Source organism: Chelon labrosus (assembly GCF_963514085.1).
Source record: "Chelon labrosus genome assembly, chromosome: 22".
NCBI lineage: Eukaryota > Metazoa > Chordata > Actinopteri > Mugiliformes > Mugilidae > Chelon > Chelon labrosus.
Window position 1 is genome coordinate 16,176,614 of NC_140355.1, and position 21,729 is coordinate 16,198,342.

Here is a 21,729-nt window from a genome sequence, read left to right on the forward strand (position 1 = left end):
CGGCAGTATAATATTTCAAACACCTCCTGGATCATTTCTGAGTGTGATTGTGTGGAAGGCTACACGCAGAATAATTTATAACCTGGACAAACATGAGTGGTCTGGGAGATGAGCAAACGTTAAGAGTAGAACAAACAGGTAATAAGAAGCAATGTAAGGTGAGAATGGCTTCACCGGCATGAGTGAAGCAAAGGCTATTATTCTTTTAAACGTTTAACATGATGAGTAAGATAGTGTTCGACTGCCGTGTCATTGCCAGTTAAATTAATGTGTGTTTTGTTTCTCTTCCTGAAGACAAGCAAAACGCAGCACATTCTGCGCTTGTTTGTTCAAGGCTCTCGACCGTGTTGTGCTGATAGTCGTCACGGCTTGAAATGCGGCTCCGGGTTGTAGCTGAGGCTCAGACTCAGCAGCATTCCTTAAAACGCCCCATATATCATTCCCACAACAATGTGTCTCGTCGGTGCAAGGCAACAGCAGCTCATCGAGAGGCTGGGGAAGCCACAGAATAAGGCCGGTTTTTGCAGCTCATTAGCACAAATACATAGAGTACTTTTAATTCCCCCTGATTTCCAGTAAATGTATATGGGAATGGATTTTTATGTCTGAAACCGCACCTCAGCTGCAATCTTGCGCTGGAATGTAGGCTGTGAAGAGTTACTGGAAGAGGTCAGCTGGCTGTTAAAAGGAGAGACCATTAGCAGGAGTGTTAGAAATGCTCCTCGTACGGCATCAGAAAACTAGCAACTAGCATTGATGGCACACTTGATATTATTATTTTAAGCTATTTTGCAAATGTGTTTAATGCACATATCAGGACAGGTAGAGAGGTAAAGAGCAAAATAAGTTTTCCACAATGTTATGAGCCCAGCATTTAGAAAGTTCTACCCCCTCTACTACACGACTCTCGAGTTTCGCTTTCAGAGTGTTGCTAAGAGTTGCGTCAGGGAGAAACGGCGCCGTAAGATGTAAAGGATGAAATGTATAAAATTGACACGCCGTAGCAGGTTTTAGTTGCGCCGTCATGTCTTGTCTGTCTGCTGGAGCTGACTGCTGATGCCTGATGGTGCACTTTCCAGTTTGAACTCAACTCAGAGCCTGCGTCGAAGCGATTTCATGCAGGAACGACGCAAGTCAAGTTAGCAGGCGCACATCAAGCTCAGATCAGGAGCGTGTAATTGTCGTGCCACGTTTAGATTAAGCTTAAGGATGCTGATGTAAAGGAAATTAGAAATTACATGGTTCCGATTCTTATTTAAGCAGACAGTCTGTCAGTGATCTTTTTAAACCATTAGCTATTGTCCTCTACTAAGAACAAGAGACATATTTAAAGGTGTGAAATATCTCGTCCAGTGCACACATTTCAGTGTCACACATAGACCAACACAAACTAAAGTCTCTCATACAAACACAGCACTGATTAAGAGAAAACAGCTAAATCAACATATTAATGGAGCTAATAGGCAGTTTAGACTTCTGCGTCAAACTGATGCAGAAGCTACAGCAACAGCGCAGAGCATATACGCAGACCCTAGCGCCGCAGCTGACGTGCACCTCCCCAGAAATGTAAAAGCTGTGATTGGTCCGCTTGGTAGTAGCGTGTTTCCGCCTTAGTATTTCCGGCTGCTTCTCCATCTCCGCAACTTTCGAATTGATTGTTTTGGATCAATGAAGATGGAACACATCGAGGAAAGGTGAACTGAGGAGGTTCGGAGATACAGACATTTATACGACTCATCTTCGGTGAAATTTTGGTGAAAGCTTCAGTCGCCATTGTTGAAACTGAAGCAGGAAGTGGAAACAAAAATTAACCCGAGTGGGAAAAAAGACGTTTGGGTGACGCTGTTACAGAGTGAGCAAGATTGACGAGCGCACAAGTATAAATGGTTTGCACCGGTGCAGGCTACTTGCGTAGGTTATCCAAAAAGCATTTTCAAAAAGGGAACTGGACTTGTAGAGTTTTTGAGAAGATGTTTCACCACCCGTCCGCGTAGCTTCTTCAGTTCTAAGGGACTGGCGGTGAGTTTGAGGTTTTAATAGGAAATTCCATCTCTTTGGGGTTGAAACTTGTTTGGGACAGAAGTCAAAGCTGTACTGTAAACTGATGGCGGGTTATATCTTGGTTCACCTCCTCTGTTTAGAGAAGATTTTTTCCAATCTGACATGGATGGCTTCCTTTACTTTACTATCTTCAAAGGAGTGTCCTTTAGTAGATGGACCGCTGAATCGTTTCCTGATGAGCTGGCTCCCCTGTGTTGGTACCTGCGTTTGTGGATGGGTTGTTTGGTTTCCCCAATGTAGGTTAACTGTAGATTACGGCGTCTATGTCCCGCAGTACTCTAAAAGAGCCTTAAGACAGGAGCAGTTTGTAAGAAGGGGAAGGAGGTTTAAATGATCTGCAGTGGGCTAATGCATATAATGGATACAACTGACCATTAATGTCCTGCTGGTGCTGGTGCTGGTACATGCTTTGTGCTCTGCAGTTGTGGCTCGTCCTTGTTATTTGGATCATTCTGTTGCATCTGTCCCCACAGGCACAACAATGCCTCAGGCCAACCAGTGATCCTTCTGCACACGTAGGAGGCAGAGTCCCACTGCACAGCAGTAGTTCTTAATCCTGGCACTATCTGCTGTCGGATGGTTTTCTGTAGTTTGTTGCACACATTTGGCAGAAAAGGTTCTTATTAGCCTGTTACTGGATGGCCTGGATCAAAAGCAACTATTAAAACTGACCTTTGGTTTCTCAAGCACCTTTACATGGCTCATCTAATCTGTTATTCTTACAAATGAGATTTATTTTGCATATTGTTATTGATCACTCCCACCAGCGTGGTAGTCTATCCAGGAGAACAGCCTAAATGTGTTGCTTCCAGAACTGAGCGAAACCACAGTGATTTTTTTAAGCTAAATTAAGGTGGTGCTGTTTCTTTTTACCAGAAATCTCCGATGTCTGTCCCTTTTCAAAGACGGCGGCAGCGTCCCCTTCAGATTATCCAGTTCCCTGGTCCTGATGCTGCACGTCGGTCCGCTTTCGTTTCACGGTTCGCAAGTTAGTTTCGCCCTTTTCTCACTGTGACAAGCGAAAATATCTGCTGTGACTAAGGGCCCATTAAGGCTCAGAGGATGACGGTTTCTCCCACTCATCTGCCTGTAATCACTGTCTGAACATTATTCTGTTAATGCCGCATTAGCAAAGAGGCCAAAAGCTGGAGAAAGCCAGAAAGAAAATGGCGGACACACTTTTATTTGGGATGCTTGTAACAATGGCTGTGTTCAGGTTCCTGATAGAAATATTTTTTGACGGACTTTCACGCCAGATATTAAAAAAAACAAAAAAATACAGATATAATTAATATCAACATTGATTACTCTGCTCCGTTTATGTAACCTAGGAAGACGTAACACTGAGCTGGCGTGCAACTGGTAACAGAAATTGGATGCAGTCTTGTTATTTGTTATACTCATGGTTTTTCCTGCTGTGACATTTCAAGCGATCGCTGTGATAAAACTAAAAGTGTGCCGGCTGGCTCACTGGCACACATATGTGACTGAACGTTAATGGTTACGTATAGAATAGTTTTGTTAGACAAGAAACGGAGCGTGTCAAATCGTTTCCTCTCAAATATCATATTTCATAGAATTACGCAAAACAGTGATGAGTAGACAGAAGATAAAATCCTAATTGCAGACGGTATAACATCAGCAGAGCTAAGCCTAGTGACTAGGGGTTTGTGGATCTTGATTTTTGGGGGGAAAACGCAACCATATTTGGACAAGATGGAGGAGCTAGAGGAATGATGGGACACTGTATAATGGACATATGATGTTAGCCACAGCCTTGCATCCAATTCACTCTAAATTAGACCATTAGACAATTAGATTCATTAAATGAACATCAAGCTGCACTGGAGAAGACTTGGAACTACTGAGACTGTAAACTCATTAAGAAAATATTTTCTGGGATAATATATCAAGTGAGATGTCGGGACTTTATTTTACAGCTTTCTATAGAGTCAGACTTGGAGTCTGCCTATGCTGATCATTAGTAAAATTTACTTTTAAGACTGTGTCCAAGTTTTGCTAACACAGTACTGCATGCATGTGAATGTATTCTGAAAGTTTCTGGTATGTTGGGGTCTTTTCCCTAATCAGGAGCCTATCCCAGCTGTAATCGGAAAAGAGGTCTCCAGTCTATCTCAGGGGTAACACAGAAAGACAGACAACCATTCACACTCACACTCACACCTACGGCCAATTTAGAATCACCAATTAACCTAATGAGCATGTCTTTGGACGGTGGGAGGAAGCCGGAGTACCCGGAGAGAACCCACGCAGACACAGGGAGAACATGCAAACTCCACACAGAAAGGCCCCAGTCGGCCTGGATTCATACCCAGAACCTTCTTGCTGTGAGGCATCAGGGCTAACCACCACGCCACTGTGCCGCCTGTGGTAAAATGTTTTGTCAAAATATAAAGAAAAAGGTATTGCCTCACATGGATTGCTAAGAAAAATTTTACTGAAACAACAATGTGGCATGTGAGCGTCACCACTGCTTTTAGTTTGCATTTCCCGGACGGTTTTTGACCTGGCTTGACACACATTTGCATAGCATACTCTTCATTTTAATGTAAACTGTCATACACGTATACACCGATCAGCCACAACATTAAAACCACTGACAACTTGTGAGAATCCAATCCAACTTTTGGACCTGGCATTCATTGGTGTGGATGTCATTTAGACATGTAGCACCCACCTAGACCAGAGCAGGTACCCCCACCCCATAGCAATGACACTCCTTGATGGCAGCAGCCATCCCCAGCAGGATGCACCCTGACACACACACAAAAACAGTTTAGGAACAACTCAAAAAAACATGAAGAACAGCACAAGGTGTTCAAATTCACTAGATCCAAACCCAAACTGATCAAGTATAAGCGGGATGATCCACAGAGGCCCCTCAAACCATAGGACCCAAAGGCCCCCCACTAACAACATTCTGTTGCCAGACACCACAGGACACCCTCAGAAGATCCATGTCCATTCTCTGATGAGTCACAACAGTTTTGGAGGCACAAGGGAGACCTACACCATATTAGGAAGGTGGTCATAATGTTAGGCCTGATCCATGTGTATATATGTCTGCAATCCATTTCTGCAACCTGGTTCACTATGCTGCCACTTTTATAATCTCAACGAGACTTCCCTCGTTAAATAAAGATTATAATAATAAAAGATACTCTTGAGTGTTGTGTTTCTCCTCACTGTGATGATTGTTTAGTGTAGTCATATAAGATGTAAACTGAGAGTGTTTTATGTCTGGTTCATTTACTATGACAAGGGGTGACAATAAAGCACAATGTGCCGTTCCCGTATCGTCTGCTCTTATATCCGTTCTTTCTCTCTGAGTCAGAACCCTGAAAGCTGCACATTATCTGAATGCCACACAATGCACACCTTCACATTTTCCGCACCAGTCCATGTCTTCATTCTTCCCTCCAACCTCAACCCTGATGACCGCCTGCGCTTCCCCTTCCCTGCGTCTCTTTTGTCCCTGCCTCGCTCCCACCATTCCTGCTCCCAGGCTCCCAGCCTCGCTGCTGCTGCTGCTGCTGCTCCTGCTCCTGCCGTCTCCCCTCCCCCTCCCTCGGAGCTCCATTGTGAGTGCTTGGTTCAGCAGCCTCAGCCTCTCCTGCAGTATGCAGCGTTGCCTTGCCTTTCCTGTGCAGCCCGAGCCAAACGCAGTACAGCCTCCCCGTTTGGGCTCAGGGGAGGGGAAGGGAAGCACTTCAAACCGCAGGCTCGGCCAGGAAAACAAGACAGCGCCGACTCCAGAGCTCATCCACAGCACAGGGCCGTGAGAATCCCAACGTCCACCGGCTTCTATTGATCTGTTTCTTCGCAGCTGAAATATGTTTGTCCCCTCCGTCTCTGCTCTCATTTGTCGTCCCTCGCACATCGCTTGAATCGCTTTAAGTAAACGAAAAATGTGCTCCCTGAAAACCTGCTTACGCTGCAGTTTTGTGATTAGCTGCACGGTAACGACGTGTACATCTCTGACAGGTGCTGAGCACATTTAGGTGATTTAAAGCTTTTCTTACAAAACACATTCAGCAGACAGAGAGAGAAAGAGAGATAGAGGGCAAGACTGGAGCACACTGATGAAACCACAGTGCCTTCTCTAAAAAAACAACCTCCTGAATGGTCCACGTGAGACGATGAAAATGCAAAATTTCATCAAAGAAACACTGATGCCATGGTTACGGATAATACTTAAAATAAGCACTGGTGCAAAATCTGATCTTGCACTTTATATATTTCTATATCCACAAGTCACTCATATGTGCATCGTCATTACAAACAGTGGATTTCTGTAACAACAATGCCATGATATCAGTGTTTAGAGAAACTTAACAATGATTAAAACCGTTGTCATTTGCCGGGATTTGACGACCCCTGAGTTGCCCCAGCGTCTGACCTCTTAATTCTCTTTCCACATCGACTGTTGAGAGGAGATTGGGACCGAATCTAACCCAGCTTAAAGCCGCGCTCTCAGCTATCCGGTGGGAGCAAATAAAAGCTGCATATTTGTCAGATCAAATCCAATTATGTAACTGTGCATCTCACTCCGCGGGCTTATTTCTCTGTTTTGTCCGTGGTGGTAAGCAATAGTGCGGGCCGGGGGGGGGGGGGGGGGGGGGGGGGGGGGGTAAAGTGTCCTGCAGCAGGAACTGAGTTTTGTGGAAATACAACAAAGTGAGAGTGCACAATGTGAATGACGCGCTCAAGCGGTCGTTATCTAATATTACGGTAACGGTCATTTGATATTTCTCGTCAGCACATTTTCGAAGTACAACGCATTTACTTTTCCAACACAGCGTCTGTCTTAACCTGACTATTTTCTTTTTTCATGCACGTTAATATTTGAGCTGCCACTGTTGCGTGGAGGGATGGACTAATAATAAGACACAGTGATCCACAGCAGCCATGTTTCCCAGTAATCCATCACTTTCAAATGATGATTTTAACCTTTCAATATAATTAAAAGAAACATGACAAATTACTATTAAAGCCCGGAAAGAGTAGTTTTTTTCTTTCAACTTTTTTCTATAAACCTTTAAACCAGCTATCCTGCACCAAACTGGTTATATTTCAAATGTGGACTGACAAAACGAGGCTATACAGGCCTCCTCCTGGACTGTGGAAAACCCTTTCATGGTATTTTCCCACAGAGCAAATGATCATTCGGGACATTCCTTAATTTGCTGATGAATCAAGCCCGCAATCCAGCTATTATCTGCTGGTAATACATCGCCTTAAATAATTACATAAGAGAGGATTAGTGTACTGATGCTCCAAAGATTGCAAACCATAATGGGGTTAAATTACAAGCGGTCTGATTTCCATTGATCATCTTCCACTGGAAAAAACAAGCTACCTCCCCAGAAATCAATGTCATTATTTATCACTTAGAGTAAACCTGCAGTGGCTATACGTTCACAAGTCATTTCTGGACTTTTGGTATTCACCGGGAAGGTAATGACGACTACAAACACAGGGACCTGCTTATTTATCAAGAGAGACATGTCATTTTCCAAAGCTGCTGCAGAAACACCCAGGAAAAAAAAAGCTTTGTTTAATTGTTAAGCCTGTTCCCTGCAGCACTTTCACAGGCATGGGAGCCTGCTCCTGAATTATTCAGCACCCAAGGTCACAGCGCTAAAAAACCTCTCTCCCCCCATCTCTCTTTTCTGTCTTGAGCACGGAAGAGTTTGTTGTGACACCTTTAAAAACCTTCCCCCGACTCCCTGACAGCACAACACCGGCCGTGACTGTCCATGACACCGGTCATGCACCGAACGAGGAAAAACCTGGAACCAAAACATACAAACGTAGCAAAACGGAACGGAAAGCTCACATTTAAGCTCCCCTAACACCTCTGCTTGCATGTGCAATCAGTGTAATAGGTCAGGTGGGTTTACAGTCCAATGAAATGTCTCTGCATCGATCCGCTGAGGTGCGTACGGATGCCCAAAACAAAGCTGCTTTAGAGAAATTACCTTCCTCTGTAGCTTCATATCTTTTAATCCGGGGCGTCCTACACAGAATGCAGCCCACACCGGGGTGAAAAACACCCCATCCCCTCTGCATTATGATCACTTCAAGTTTTAATCACAAAGCCTCCAGGAATCAACTTTCTCTTGATATACACCACAAACACTTACAGCACCAGCATCCAAACCACGCCTTAGATTTTTTAAAAAACAGATATGAATCCATACATCAACACTGACGTTTTCTAGCACTTATGACGGATCTGAGGCCGGTGCCATATCTGTGGTGAAGTACTGATGGTCTGCATAATGCACAAGGTGCGCAGCTGACTTCTTCTTCTGAGGGAGGGAGGGAGGGTGGGGGGGGGGGGGCAAACCCTGCATGTAGGCCTACAGTACAGCCCCCGTGCGAGGCTTGTGTTTTGAAAAAGCATCATTCTCCCATCATCCATTTGCACCACTTCTGCACTCCCAATCAAATATGCATAACGTGCTTCCCAGCAGCCAAGAGTGAGGGTGGATGGCAGGAATAAATGCATGATTAAAAGCTCAAAATATTAAAATAAAGAAGCAGCCTGGGTGTCAGCTTATTACGTGATACTGGTGTGCATTTAGTGGCAGGGTAATGGTGAGGGTTTTAGGCGTTTGCAGGATGTCAGGATGGATGCAGATGGAGAGCGGATGGACAACATTTTGTCAGGTCAGGACTAACGCCATAATGAAACCCCGCACTAGGCTCAGAGCTGCTTGTTGTTGTAAAACAACAGCCACCAGTGTTTTAATATGGAGTTGTTGTTTTTTTTTTTTAATCGCTGTCCCCTTTCCCACCAGTGGACTTCATTAACCTTCCCTTCCGATCAATATTCATCACTCCACCCTCCAGGCAGCTGAAGGGCCAAAAGCATCGCACATCCACATTCAACGAAAACCCGGTCCCGGCCTGCCTTACCATTCCGTGCCAGCTGATGACGATCCCAGTCCGGAGTCAGTCCTTTTCAAAACATCCCGACGGGGAACGTTGCCATTGCGCGTTGAAGCCTCAGTGAAAACGTTCATAAAGATGGCGAAGAGGGAGTAATATGAATTGGAAAGAAATAAAAACAAAAACAAAACAAATACCTGTATGTGGAGAAATGCGATGAGAGAAAGAAATAAAGCAGAGGTGGACGGAACCGAGGTCTGCTGATGCTGAATCACTCTCCCTCAGCTCACCACCTTGCAACCATTGTGCTGCAAGATGCTGGCTGTACCATTGTGGACCTACCAGAGCAGAGAGGGGGAGAGGGGAGGAGAGGAGAGGAGAGGAGAGGGAGGGAAGAAGGGAGGAAGGGGGGGGGGGGGGGGTGTAGGGAAATATGTTGCCATGGCAACCGAACAGGAGCACGGCTGACGTCAAAGAGCCTGAGCAGAGAGAGAGAGAAAAGAGAGGGATCACATGGAGTCTGTCTCTCCGGATGGGAGGGGCGTGTATATGGGAGCATCTCTCTGATACCGTCCCGCCAGCGAGATCACGCGGATCAGTGATAACATGGAGCCTTCCCCCACGTCCCTCCTCCATCATCCATCATTATAGCCTATATATATATATTACTTAAAGGCAAAATAATAATAATAATAATAATAATAATAATAATAAAAACCTCATCCCTCCCTCCTTTGGTGTACATGCACAGACAAGTTTATTTATTGCACACAATGAGGGCGTCCTGTGGTGGCAACAGGATGTTGTTAGTGGGGGGGCCTTTGGTTCCTATGGGCTGAGGGGAGGGGCCTCTGTGCACCATCCCTCAGATACTTGATCAGTTTGGGATCTAGTGAATTTGGAGGCCACACCGTGTGGTGTTCTTCATGTTTTTTTGAGTTGTTCCTAAACCTTTTTTTTGTGTGTGTGCCCTCAAGGAGTATCATTGCTATGGGATGGAGGTGCCTGGTCTGGTGTAGGAGGGTGGTACATGTCTAAGTAACATCCACGCCAATGAATGCCAGAAAAACACCGGATTGTGACAAGATGGTCAATGATATTTACTTCTCCTGTCAGTGGTCATTATGTTATGCCTGATCGGTGTATTTGTAATACATCGGATGCCACATATATTAACTTTCATTGCTATTTAATTTAGCGTCGATGAAGCAGCATTATTAATAACTTACTCTTCTATATCACCATCAAATAAAATACTAAAACGCAGACTGCATATCAGAAAGCCAGAGTTGTCTATTATCTGTCTTTCGTCACCAGCCAGTTGCTAATTTTGTTAAAAGCGGCAAGGGAAGAGGAGAATGAACTGAATAGGGCCGCAGACAAAACAGAACGGAGGAAATGTAACACCTCAGGAGAGATAAATGCTAATGAAGCAGCTTCACAAGTAAACCAGACAGTGAATTGGAGGCAGAGGTTGAGGTTTCATTCCAAACTCTTGCCAAATTATTCCCCTCTGAAATAAACCACTTGAAAAGCTGGTAAAAGACCGTGACCGGTATAATGAGCTTACTTAAAATGTGAGAATTCATCAGTCTGAAGTGCGAAGCCTGCTTGAATGAGACACTTTATAACCAAAATCGTTATGGTCCAAGTTTAGACTGATTTGAACATTTAAGGTAAGGGACTTTGAGAAAGGTTTTGGGAATACATGCGCAACCGGTGGAGCTGCAAATATTAACCAACAGGCATTGCAAGCTTTTATTTTGACTCAACACAGACCTAATTTCAAAGTTGGTGTAAAAGAGCTCCAGGAAAGTTCTTAATGCTCTCCAGCTGGACCCGAAGGCTAAGCTTGATAGGCAAAAAACCCGTATGCCTTCGATTTAACAGTGCCCCACATATCCAAGATTACCATGACAGGCATATCCAGTCTTTCGAGGTTTTAGAGAAAATTGCCCCGAGGGCTCAGACCAGCACCAGGTGAAGAGCTATTAAGGATGGTGCTGAGAGAAATAGAACAAGGAAGAAGGAGTCCAAATTTCAAAACTCCCCGGTTACACTGCAGGAGACATCCAGAGTCTGTCTGCTGATGGGGCGCCTCTGCCTCAGGTATCGTACAAAGATTAAAGGTTAGTGAGCAGCTTATCTAAGGAAAAAACTGAAACCGGTAACTTAAAGACACTTTTAAAAAATGTAATGCACTAGCTTCCATGTTCAAGCATTCCCTGTAAGTGTGAGGAAAGTTAACACACAAAGGCCTACAGTCACCAGATGATTCACTTTAGCCTCCCACTCGTTTCACTGGAAATGCCATAAACTGGAACTGATGTGGCAACTGATGCTTTTTTATTGAGGCAAGATCTGCTATCTGCAGCGTCCTCTTTTGAATAGGCCAGGTAGTATGTGATAGAATCGCGTTTTACAAGCTTCTTAAAATAAATCACATGAGGTTTAGACCATTTCTCCAGACAGATCCTGTCAGGTTTTTCAATCTCGCACATAGTTTTTCAGTTCTGCCCACAAATAGTCTTTATGATGACCACTCCAATATCCTTACTTTTTTTTTGTCCTTAAGCCACTCTTATACTTGGATCACTCTCCATTTGGAAGACTAGTTTGTGACCAGGTTTTAACTTACTGGTTGATACTTCCTCATGATGCCATCTTTTTGCAAATCACCCCGACAATATGATGCTGGCCATGAGGGACCAGAGCACATTTCTCCCTAAAAAGTAAGATTTTTGTCCCTGTGTGCAGCTGGAAACCGTAATCTTGCAGTGGCTAAAAAAACAAACATGATCTGAAACTTTTGCTGCAACTAAATTAATATTACATAAGATAACACAAGATAAAATAATCCTTTTATGTATCCCACAGTGGGGAATTTGCAGTGTTGCAGCGGCATGCTGTTTAAAGGACATACCATAAGAGATAAAAAAAGTAAACACAAAACAGTGTTAGCCCAGTAGTGGAGTCTTATCACTGCAGATCATGGCTGGTGATAATATTCATGCCTTTTGGCACAGTGACAGGCACAGGCAGGCAGAGATAGCCTCTCCACCCGTGCCTCCATTTGTCTCTGGCAGCGTGTAGCGACGACTTGAAGGCACTAGATGGCGCAAGGTGGGCCGTAAATAAGCTTTGATGTGAGCCATAGGAAGGAAGTACTCAGGGGTGAATTGCTTCCTGGCTGCTTAGATTTGAATCATTTTGAAGTTGTGGGAAATAAAGGGTAATTTTTTAATTTTCTTGGTGGGAAAAATAAATAAATAAATAAACATCCCATTAAATTGGTAATAAGTATAGTATTACTTGTACATTTGTACACTGACACTTGCAAGTTTATTTATTTATTTTTATTTATTTAAGTAAAAGCTCGCGTTTACAGTAGCAAAACTTGTCCAGTTCACAGTTTGACTCCATTAAAAGTAAATATTTTTCATATAAATAATTATTTGGGGATTTATTAGGTCTATGCAACAGTTGGGAAGCTATTTTAAAGAACATTTATTTAAAGAACATTTATTAAACCAAGTTGTGCGTCTTGCTCCCGGTTGTGTGCGTTGCTAAGGAAACGGCTAAACGACGGTCCCCCCCCCCCGTAGCAGAGAGCCAATGGACGGCCATAGTAAGGTGTCTGGTTACTCCCAGTCAGCCCACGCTAGCTGGGTTTAGGGAGGGGTTATTCCGCTCCTCCGCAGTAATGGTAACTGGGCTCCGCTGGAAGAGAGCGAAATAGTGTTTAGTGGCTACCAAACGCGACTTCTGCGCATTTATTTTTTTCCTCTTCCGAAGGAGAAGTTGGGTTATTTCTTTTAATTATTAATATTATTATTTAACTGCGGCTCCTTGGGGAAACTATAGCTGCCGTGTTGACGATTTTATATCTGGATGGAAAGGTAAACCTGTTGCCTGACTGCCTGCCTGCCTGCCTGCCTCGCCGCATAGTCAACTACTATCCAAGATGTTGCTTTGTGGATGGGATGGCGTCCGGTTGTGTGTGCACTCATAGCCTCCCCCCCGGAGAACGAACATTATCCTCCCAAGTGATTTTCTAGCTCTTCTTGCCCGGTAAGTTTAAATTAAAGCAACTAAAAAAGTGACGTAAATAAACTTTATCGTGCTTTGTTAACTTTAGCGATGGATGCGTTACCCCCTCTCCCCCCTAAAAAAAAGAAAGAAGAAACCGTTGACAAGGATGCTAGCTAGCTACTTACCGTTAGTTTATATCTAACTAGTTCAGACTTTGTGTTGTGTTATTGTCACAACGACAATGCCCCCAGCTGGTGTCTGACACGGAGCGTCTGTGGTTTAACCACACCGCTAGCTGTATTTTAAGTTTGGGAGGGAGGAGACGCAGCTACTAAAATAACAGGTATCCAGCTAGCTGGCCTCTTACAAGTTCACCCACCTGCACCGTTAGCATAATTTTGAGAGAATTTGCCACCATGCAGAACACTTTAGCATCCATGTTAAGCCCAACAAAGACTTTTTTTTTTTTTTTGAGGCTCCTACAGACTGAAGGTTTTATGGGGGTAGTAAGAAGGCAGCTTGTACCCCCTCCCCCTTCATTACCAGTGAAAACTAGTAAAGTTAACTCAAAGTCAAAGATAAAAAATGTAGACTAATGAAGTGAAGGATGTGGGGCTTAACAAGAATCCCATCCAAAGTGACTGCGATGAAGGTAATGTGAGCATCAAACCAGGGGAAAAATGCACTCACTTGCCAAAACATTAGGTGCAATTATGCATTCTTTTACTACATTCCTGCACTAAACCCCCCCTTGTCACTGTTATAATGGTCAGTTTAAGTTGAAACACAGTTAGAAAGGTGGTTATTCAACTGTATCGTCATTTTGTGGTGCCGTTCAACTGGACTGAATTGAACACAGTCATTGCTGTTATTCTGGATTGTCAAAATAACAGAAACGACTAAAAACCGCAGCCTCCAAAATAAAAACAGAGTTGAATGAGCAGCTACCTTAAACAAATGCCGAATGCCATTACCTTCGTGAAGCTAAGATTTAGTGCAGGGCTGCTATATTAGAATGCATTCCCTTTCACTAGTGTACCTAATGAACTGTCGAGTGAGTGTTGTCAGTGGGTCGGGTTTTGTTGGGAAGAGAGGTGGGGGTTGCTGTGAGGTTTCGCAAAAAAAAAACATGCTCTGCATGTCACGGTACTCATAGCAACCCTGTGATTAACAGAAATGGAGCGGATGAGGTCGAGACCAAAATGAGAAGTGAGGGCTGCTGGTCCAGAGCTGGGCTGATAATCAACAAAATAGTCATTGCTTTCCTTCTCGCTCGTTCTGACTGTGCTGCAAAACAAAACATCCCGAGCGGCGGGACCGAACCGTAGCTGTAGGAGTGAAAAACGGACTACAAGAGTTCAAAACATCAGAAAATCTGACAATGGTTGACATGACTGGAATCAACAGGGAAAGTGTGATTTTCAAAAGCATGCTTGCATGTTATACAGGACTATAACTGTCTGTCAGTGTCATATTTTGTGACTGAGTGCTGTGAATCTTCGAGGTATAGATCATTAAAAGGCAGACTGTCTCTAACAACAGTTTTCCAGTATTATCATATACAGGGATGGTAGAGCTGTAGCTTTAAATACCAAAACATTTATCAGGTTTGTACGCATTCTTCATCAGATCAGCCCATAACTGGAAGGTCCATTGCTGTAATTGCTAGGTGTCTTAACAAAACCCCAATGTCTAGTTCTTGAGAAGTGATCTGGAAAAGTGTTTCAGCTAACTGCGTACATTGTGAGCAGGTTATGAATAATGAAAACCAACTATTGAGGTTTCCCTTTTACGTGAGTCACTGTTTTTGGTCCATTCCCACTACAGTGTTCTTCACAAGAATTTGCAGGAAGGTGTAATCTGGCAGATATTATCAAATTATTGTTTATAAGCTTCAGATTGTTTGGTTTGCTATATACATTTTAAGACTTACATCATCAGGCACGTTGGCTCAAAGATATCCCGATCAGGGCCCTCTTCAAAGTCTAAACGCACTGTGTGTGTGTGTTTTGAATCATGTAGTTGCAGGGCTGTATTATACAGTGTAATTCTGGGAATAGAGGTTCACTCAGAGTTTGTTGTTGAATTTTCCTGGCACGAATTACTTCAGAAAGATTTTCACCTCAATGCTGGCGCGGAGTACCCCTTCGCACCGGCTTCTGTTCCAAATGTGTTTGCCAGCTGAGACCACAGTTCTGATGTTTGGAGGATATGAACAAATTCCTTCTCATATCTTATATTATGAGTTATACTTTTGGAAATAGAAGTGGAATCTTGTGTTTTTAAGACCGACTTCTACGAAAGTGCAGCTATCCCTGTGAAGAGGGTAAAACATAAGTTTCAAAGAGGCCGCTTTTTGTTCCAGTGAGAAGAGTCTTGACAGCGTCAGAAAGTAAATTTATTTATGTGTATCCATTCTTTTTTTTTTTTTTTCAGCTGAAATACAGTTTTGCTCTGGATTGTTTTTAAATCCATTTCATGGGTTGTAGCCGTGTCACGGACAGGAAGGTGGGAGGAAAGGAAAGGCTTCATCTAAGTGCAGAGGAAAGAAGGCTATCACGTTTCCAAGATTATTTTCTTTAAAATCCTTGTGACCGTGGCCAAGACTTTCAAACACTTAGCAACGGCAGCCGGCTAATCCTTGTTTAGGGGGTCCCTTCTAGCTGTGGTGTGGGAATACATGGAAATACATGGGAACAAACATCCCCACTGTTTGAAAAAATAGAGGAAAAAAAAAAAAAGAATGAGGTGCTGAAGTGGCGAAGGCTGTCTGCTCTCGCTGTTTTGGCCCGCTGCCTCCTAAGCACCCTCAATAATGAGCAGGACCATAGTCCAATGAGCGAGGAGCTGGCCCGCACAGCAGCCTCAGCGCGGATAAAAAACATTCCACTGTAGGTCTCTGTTGAAATAACAAGGGCCGCAAAACAATCAGTCTTCACAGCACCCACTCCCCCCATTCTCATGGGTAATGAGCAAGATGGGTAGTATCCCACTTCGCCTCAAACCTCACGCCTCCCATTGACTAGAATAGCTAACCTGCATTCCTGCATAAACATTTAGGCCTGCTCACTCATTAACTGTCTTCTCCAAACCCAGATTCATAGAAAGGATGTTGTTTCTCATGACACAATCAGAAATAAAAACCTAACCCTAATGAGGCTGCTTGCTGACCCAGTTTATACGAAGACTGCATGGATTGGCAATATGCACATATTTAGCTCATAATGCCAAACACAACAAAATTGTGCTTCCTTTTGCATCCTCTTTTTTAGGGGATGGCATCGGTTGCTCTACCACTTTGGTCTGGACTGAAATCTTGTCTACGCCAGTTGGACGGATTGCCATCAAATTAGGCTAAATTTAACTTTTGATATTTGCGGTCACTAGAGATTTTGATGCAGAACCGTAAGCAGGTGCTACAGTTCTCAAAAGAGAACACGAGAGAGACAAGTTTAACGAACACACTGTTCTTTCTGTATCTTTTGCATTGCCATAGACATTTGCATAGTTGTACAACAGTTGCGTGCAACATTTTATTGCGTAGTTTGCTGTAACGTATATTTTCTTTGTATACGGGAGAAATGTCGCTGTCCACCTACACACCTGACAATAACGCATAGCATTTTTATCTTTATAGATGTAAATTTACGCTATGTGCTTAGAGTTTCTGGTGTGCTTGAATAGTCTGTAAAACTGGAGCTTCCTGTTTTGCTCACATCGGTATCATGTCATTGCCAGATTGAGGGAGATTACACTGTCATTGCAGCACACAGAGCTGGAATCTGGAAAGAGACACTGGCGTGAGAGAGGATGTGTCACGTTTCTCTTTCAGTCTTCTGTAAGGCCGACTCTTGACTTCATTTAATTCGGATCATTAATCTTGTTTGTAGACAGTTACAGCTGACAAAATGAGGCTAAAACCCCAAAACAGATCTGCTATCCTGTAAGTCGAGAGTGATTCAAAGTTTCCATATTAGGCACGGTGGGTTTTGGCATGTGGGTAGAACTAAATCTGTGTTAAGCACTGTAGCTGTAGTGTTACGTGAAATTGGTGTAAATTACACTCCAGCTTTGCATTTCTGGGATGGCCACAAGTTAATATAAACGATGGCGCTTTTGAGCTTGAGCCATTTATAGTTTTTTACAACGTAATCGGCATAAAATATTACTTGTGCGTACACTGGAAGCAGCTTTAAAGCCGCGCCTAAAACGTGTCATTTTGATTTTCAAGATTAGTGTCCATTTCAATTCAAAAGCTACTGTTTGAACTCTCGTGAGTCCCAGAGTAATAAACCGCTACGATGTTAAATGTAACTCAAGTAAAGCAGAGTGTTTGACCATATGGGCAGGTTTGCATCATGTCATGTGCTTGTGATACCTCCTCGGCTGCAGAGTGTGATAAGAGAGTAATGTGGAGGTCCCCCACGGACATGAAACTGGACAAAATGTCAGAATTAATTGCATCTATGCTTTAGGTTCTTGTGGATTCTGATATTTCCTTTCACAAAAGCCAGGTCACTCTAATTACCAACACAATATTCACCACAATAGAAGCATACGTTCCACATTTTCTTTTTTTTTCCTTGGTTGATTTGACCAAGCGCCAGAGGTTTGTATCACGTATCATCAACAGGGAAGCAGGTGGACGTTGTTCAGACTTATTTCTCTATACATTTGTGTTTATTCCCGATGATCATTTCATGTAAATTAGATCTCACGTTGTTCTTTTTATCTTCTCGCGCAGGGAAGATGCATGTGTCTCTGGCAGAAGCCTTGGAGGTCCGAGGAGGTCCGCTCCTGGAGGAGGAGGTCTGGGCAGTGCTCAGCCAGAGTGCAGAGAGCCTCCAAGAACTTTTTCACAAAGGTAGGAACATGCAGAGTAAAGCATTTTCCAGCTAATGAGATAATGTCGACATTGATTCGTTTTATGTGAATTTGTTGACTAAGGATCTTCCGGTGTGCAGATTTATTGCCAGTTCATACTATATTGGTGAATTGATGTGCTCACCTACGTTCCATCTCTGAAATAATTTGTTAATGACGTAGCCTTGCGGTGTAAATCAAAGAAACAAATAAGCACCTACAGCATCTTATGTTTTCCCATTGATTTAAATCTTTCCTAGAATGGTTGCTGTCAGTAAAACAACATTGAATCAGTGCAGCCATTTAGTTGTCAGCTTATTGCACAGTGCTTTGGCATCACTGGTTGGTAGCGCAGTTCGGTTTCTTGTGTTTTAATCATTTTTGTGACTCATTTATGCTTGGTAATCTCTGCGGTTGCCCTTGAGGAGATACTATTGGGGAGTTTTTGCGACTTAAGAAAACATCGAGTGACTATGGGAGGTTGAACTCTGGGGACAGCTGGACAGGATGTGAGTCAACAGGCACCACATTACCCTCGGTTTGGGTGGGTCCCTGTCCACTGCAAATCTCCCGTGCACCTGATTACAACTGACTGTTGTATCATCCAAATTGTTCACCACTGGATGTGCAAATTTCCATGAAGCGGTAACCAAGCTCTTCACCGCGTGTGTTTCTGCATAAACCGGCTTGATTTTAACTCCTAGGTTTTCTGGCTGGTTTCTGCTCAGACAGTTCTGGCACGCAGAAGAAATTCTCTCTTATCAGTGCGGCCTGCGAATATTTATTTCATGCTGAGGTTACATGTACGACAAGCCAATTGTACAAAATCTCCGGTATTTTACTGATTAAGGCTTCAAAGAAGTTCAGAAATGATTAAGGACATAATACAAGGCTGGATACTTGGAATATTTTTGTGGCATTGTGCTGCAGCGATTGTGATGGTTGACACCTCCTTCTTTTTCCTTTACCAACGTGTAGCAGTGCAGCTATACTGAGTAAATTGTGGCCTCTCACGTGTACAGTTTTAGACTGCTGAGTGAAGCTAAAATTTGAACAGCAGATGTCGGACCCAGCTATTATATAGTCACTGAGCTATGTAAGGAAGTCTGTTTGCCACGAGAGTGGATTAATAATGCAGAGCGTTCAAACTGCGACAAGTCTGCAGTTATGAACATTTTAGGTTGTTTCTGGTTTATGCTTAACAATAATAAAACCAAGAAAAAAAAAAGCAACGTCTTTGGGTGAATGTCCTAACATTGTCAAACTACCAGCGCAGATTTGGTCTCATGTGTATACAGTAGTGGCTACTGAGTTTGTATAAGAATGATTTGTTTAAGTCATGTAAGAATATTTATGATTTGTAAAGGAATGGGTTAAGATATTTAAGATTATACTTGTGTCTTCTGCTTATATAGTTTTCTGCACCTCAATCACTCTACATACAGTTTGTGGCTAATGGCCTGTTTACTAAGGAGTTTAACGCGTGGCGCCCTACAGTACAGTTTGTATTGTAAACATATAATTTGATTGTAGAGGCTTTTGGTACAGAACAGCCTCTTAGTATAGTAGTTCGGGATTATTCCCTGCTTCCAAAAGCTCAGATAGCAGCTTATGAAACTGACAGACTACATTGTTATGGGATAAAGACCTTAAAGTTGTACAATTTGCTGTCCTTGGAAGTCAGTGGGGAATCAAATGAGGCATGCTTAAGCCATGTTTAGAAATGTACTTCTTGTATGCTGAACAGTCAGATCCTCCTCTGCTATTATATCTTTAGTTGATTGAAGCGGTTGATTCATTTTCTATCCATCAAGAAAGAAATTTATCTCGGGCTGAGTCATGCACTTAATGCTCAGCTCTGCGATTGCTTATCCAGACAAAAGGCCTCATGTGGCATACACGTAGTATCCCAGTCCTACTTATGAGTAAGATCTCCAAATGGTCGTATGTTGGGTTTTAAACAGGAAACCTATATTTACTTAGCGAATTCCAGCTTTTGAAAGTAGATATTTGGTGCCTCAAATCGAGCTCCTCTGTTCGTCTCTTCGCTTCTCTCAGTATCAGTCAAAGAAAAGAATTTTGCAGCGCTGCTCAAACATTCCTTTGTGTATTTTTAAAGCGCTCTCTAACCATCGCGCTGACTGTGGCTTTGCAGGAAAAGAGAATTACGCTGTGTAGCCATTCCTTTCTGCTTCCATGCCTCAACAGTTATTTTCTTGCAGGCTAAGAAAGCAACATGTGTTTTTGTTTACTTCAATCATCTTGAATTTCTATAAACGCCAAAGCCTTACCGAGAAACATCCACTGTGGTGGGATATATCTAGTGTCCCTGCAAATACTCACATTAAATGCTAGAGTTTTAAAATGTAGTTCTCCTCTTTAGCAATGTGTTTGTTTGAATTTCATTAAAGATGTCCAGTATATTATACTTGTCTCCCTGGTTTCCTGATCCTATCTCCAAGTGTTGAATTGTCTGTTTCCATTTGCAGACCCTGCAGCCATGGGCTTCATTATCTCCCCGTGGTCCCTCCTGCTCATGCCCTCCGGCAACATCTCATTCACAGACGAGTATGTCACACAACAAGATTTAAGGGCTTTCACAGCTCCAGAGGTCCTGGAGGGAGGGTCCTTGGATTCCATCTCGGACATAGAGAAGGTATAAACCATTAAGACACCATGCATGGTGACAGAACCGTACAAATTGTTTAGTCTAGATATGTGTTTTATCACCTTTTCTCAAATTGTATTTTAATACTCATAATTCAGTCATCCAGAGCCTAGTGTGTCCAGAATGCAAGGCTAAAACAAATATAACTGGATTTGTTTGAGTCTTCTTGAAGGTGTTTCACCTCTCATCCAAGTGGCTTTTTCAAGGTCTGAGGTTTTTCTTTTGTAACCTAACTTGTTTAACCTGAACTCTCCACTAACCACTGTGAACTAAAGAAGCCACTTGGATGGGTGGTGTGACGTCTTCAAGAAAACTCATCAAGTCCACTTCCCTTTGTTTTAGCTTTGTTTTTTCAAGTCGTCGCTTTCTTCTCTGCCTTGTTCTGGTTTCTTGTCACGCTATCACCTCATGTCGATGAGTGGAATAAACTGAACTGTAGGTAAAAACACAACAGAAACCTGTATAGAAAACACTGGTGTGTGCAGCTGGCTGAAATTACCAAGTGTGAGGCAAATGAGGAGTAGCTATTTTTGTGCTTGTCAGATTTCCTGATGAATTTCCACAGTTTTTGTCTTGCATCATCTAACGTGCCTTTTATTTTATTTATACTTTTTGGATCCTGTAGTCATAATAGTCATCAGTTTTGAAAGACTGTGTGTCAAAGAGTGCGTTTAGAAAGCCAATCAGGACACCACATACTATATGTGCATTTGCAGTGTTCAGAACCGAGGCTGTAAGAAACCATATCGTCTCCTGCAGTGCACAGAATCACCACGCCTCCCCCTTTTTTTGACTCTGCCCCTCTGGTAAAAAAGCTGAAAGCTTGCATGACTGGATTCCCGTCTCTGGCACAGCCCCACAGACCTCAACACAGTTTTGTGCTGAGTCAGTTTTCCAGCCCTGAGCCCGTCTCCCTAGCTGAGTTATTTCAGTGTAGAAAGTGTAATCTGTTTCCTTCATTATCAGGCTGTGGGTAAATATACGTCAGCTGCAAGTGCCATGGTTTTCCTTTTGCTTTCTCAACAAACGGAGTGGTAACTTTTGCTTTTAATCAACAGCTTTTAAGTTTCCACATTTTCTGGAAGTGTTAGTGTGTCTTTAAATTCTGGACCCGGAGATCTGTTCCTAAAAGACCTTGAAGGCTGTGTCGCATTCTTTGGCAATCCCTAAATTATTCTTTCCTCTAC

At 43.0% G+C, this 21,729-nt stretch overlaps 1 protein-coding gene across 7 annotated transcripts in view; it reads left to right on the plus strand.

Moving 5' to 3' along the window:
* The first annotated feature begins 12,689 nt into the window (after positions 1–12,689).
* Positions 12,690–21,729, plus strand: part of ptpn13 (protein tyrosine phosphatase non-receptor type 13) — a 38,250-nt gene continuing 29,210 nt past the window's right edge. For 6 of the 7 annotated variants that reach the window (XM_084572752.1, XM_084572754.1, XM_084572755.1 and 3 more), the window contains exons 1-2: positions 17,564–17,875; positions 20,364–20,530. In XM_084572752.1, the coding sequence (XP_084428878.1) occupies positions 17,701–17,875; positions 20,364–20,530 (342 nt within the window). In that variant the 5' untranslated portion in view covers positions 17,564–17,700. Of the gene's footprint in view, positions 13,051–17,563; positions 17,876–20,363; positions 20,531–21,729 lie in introns of those variants that run through there. The other variant, XM_084572753.1, reaches the window with a different exon arrangement.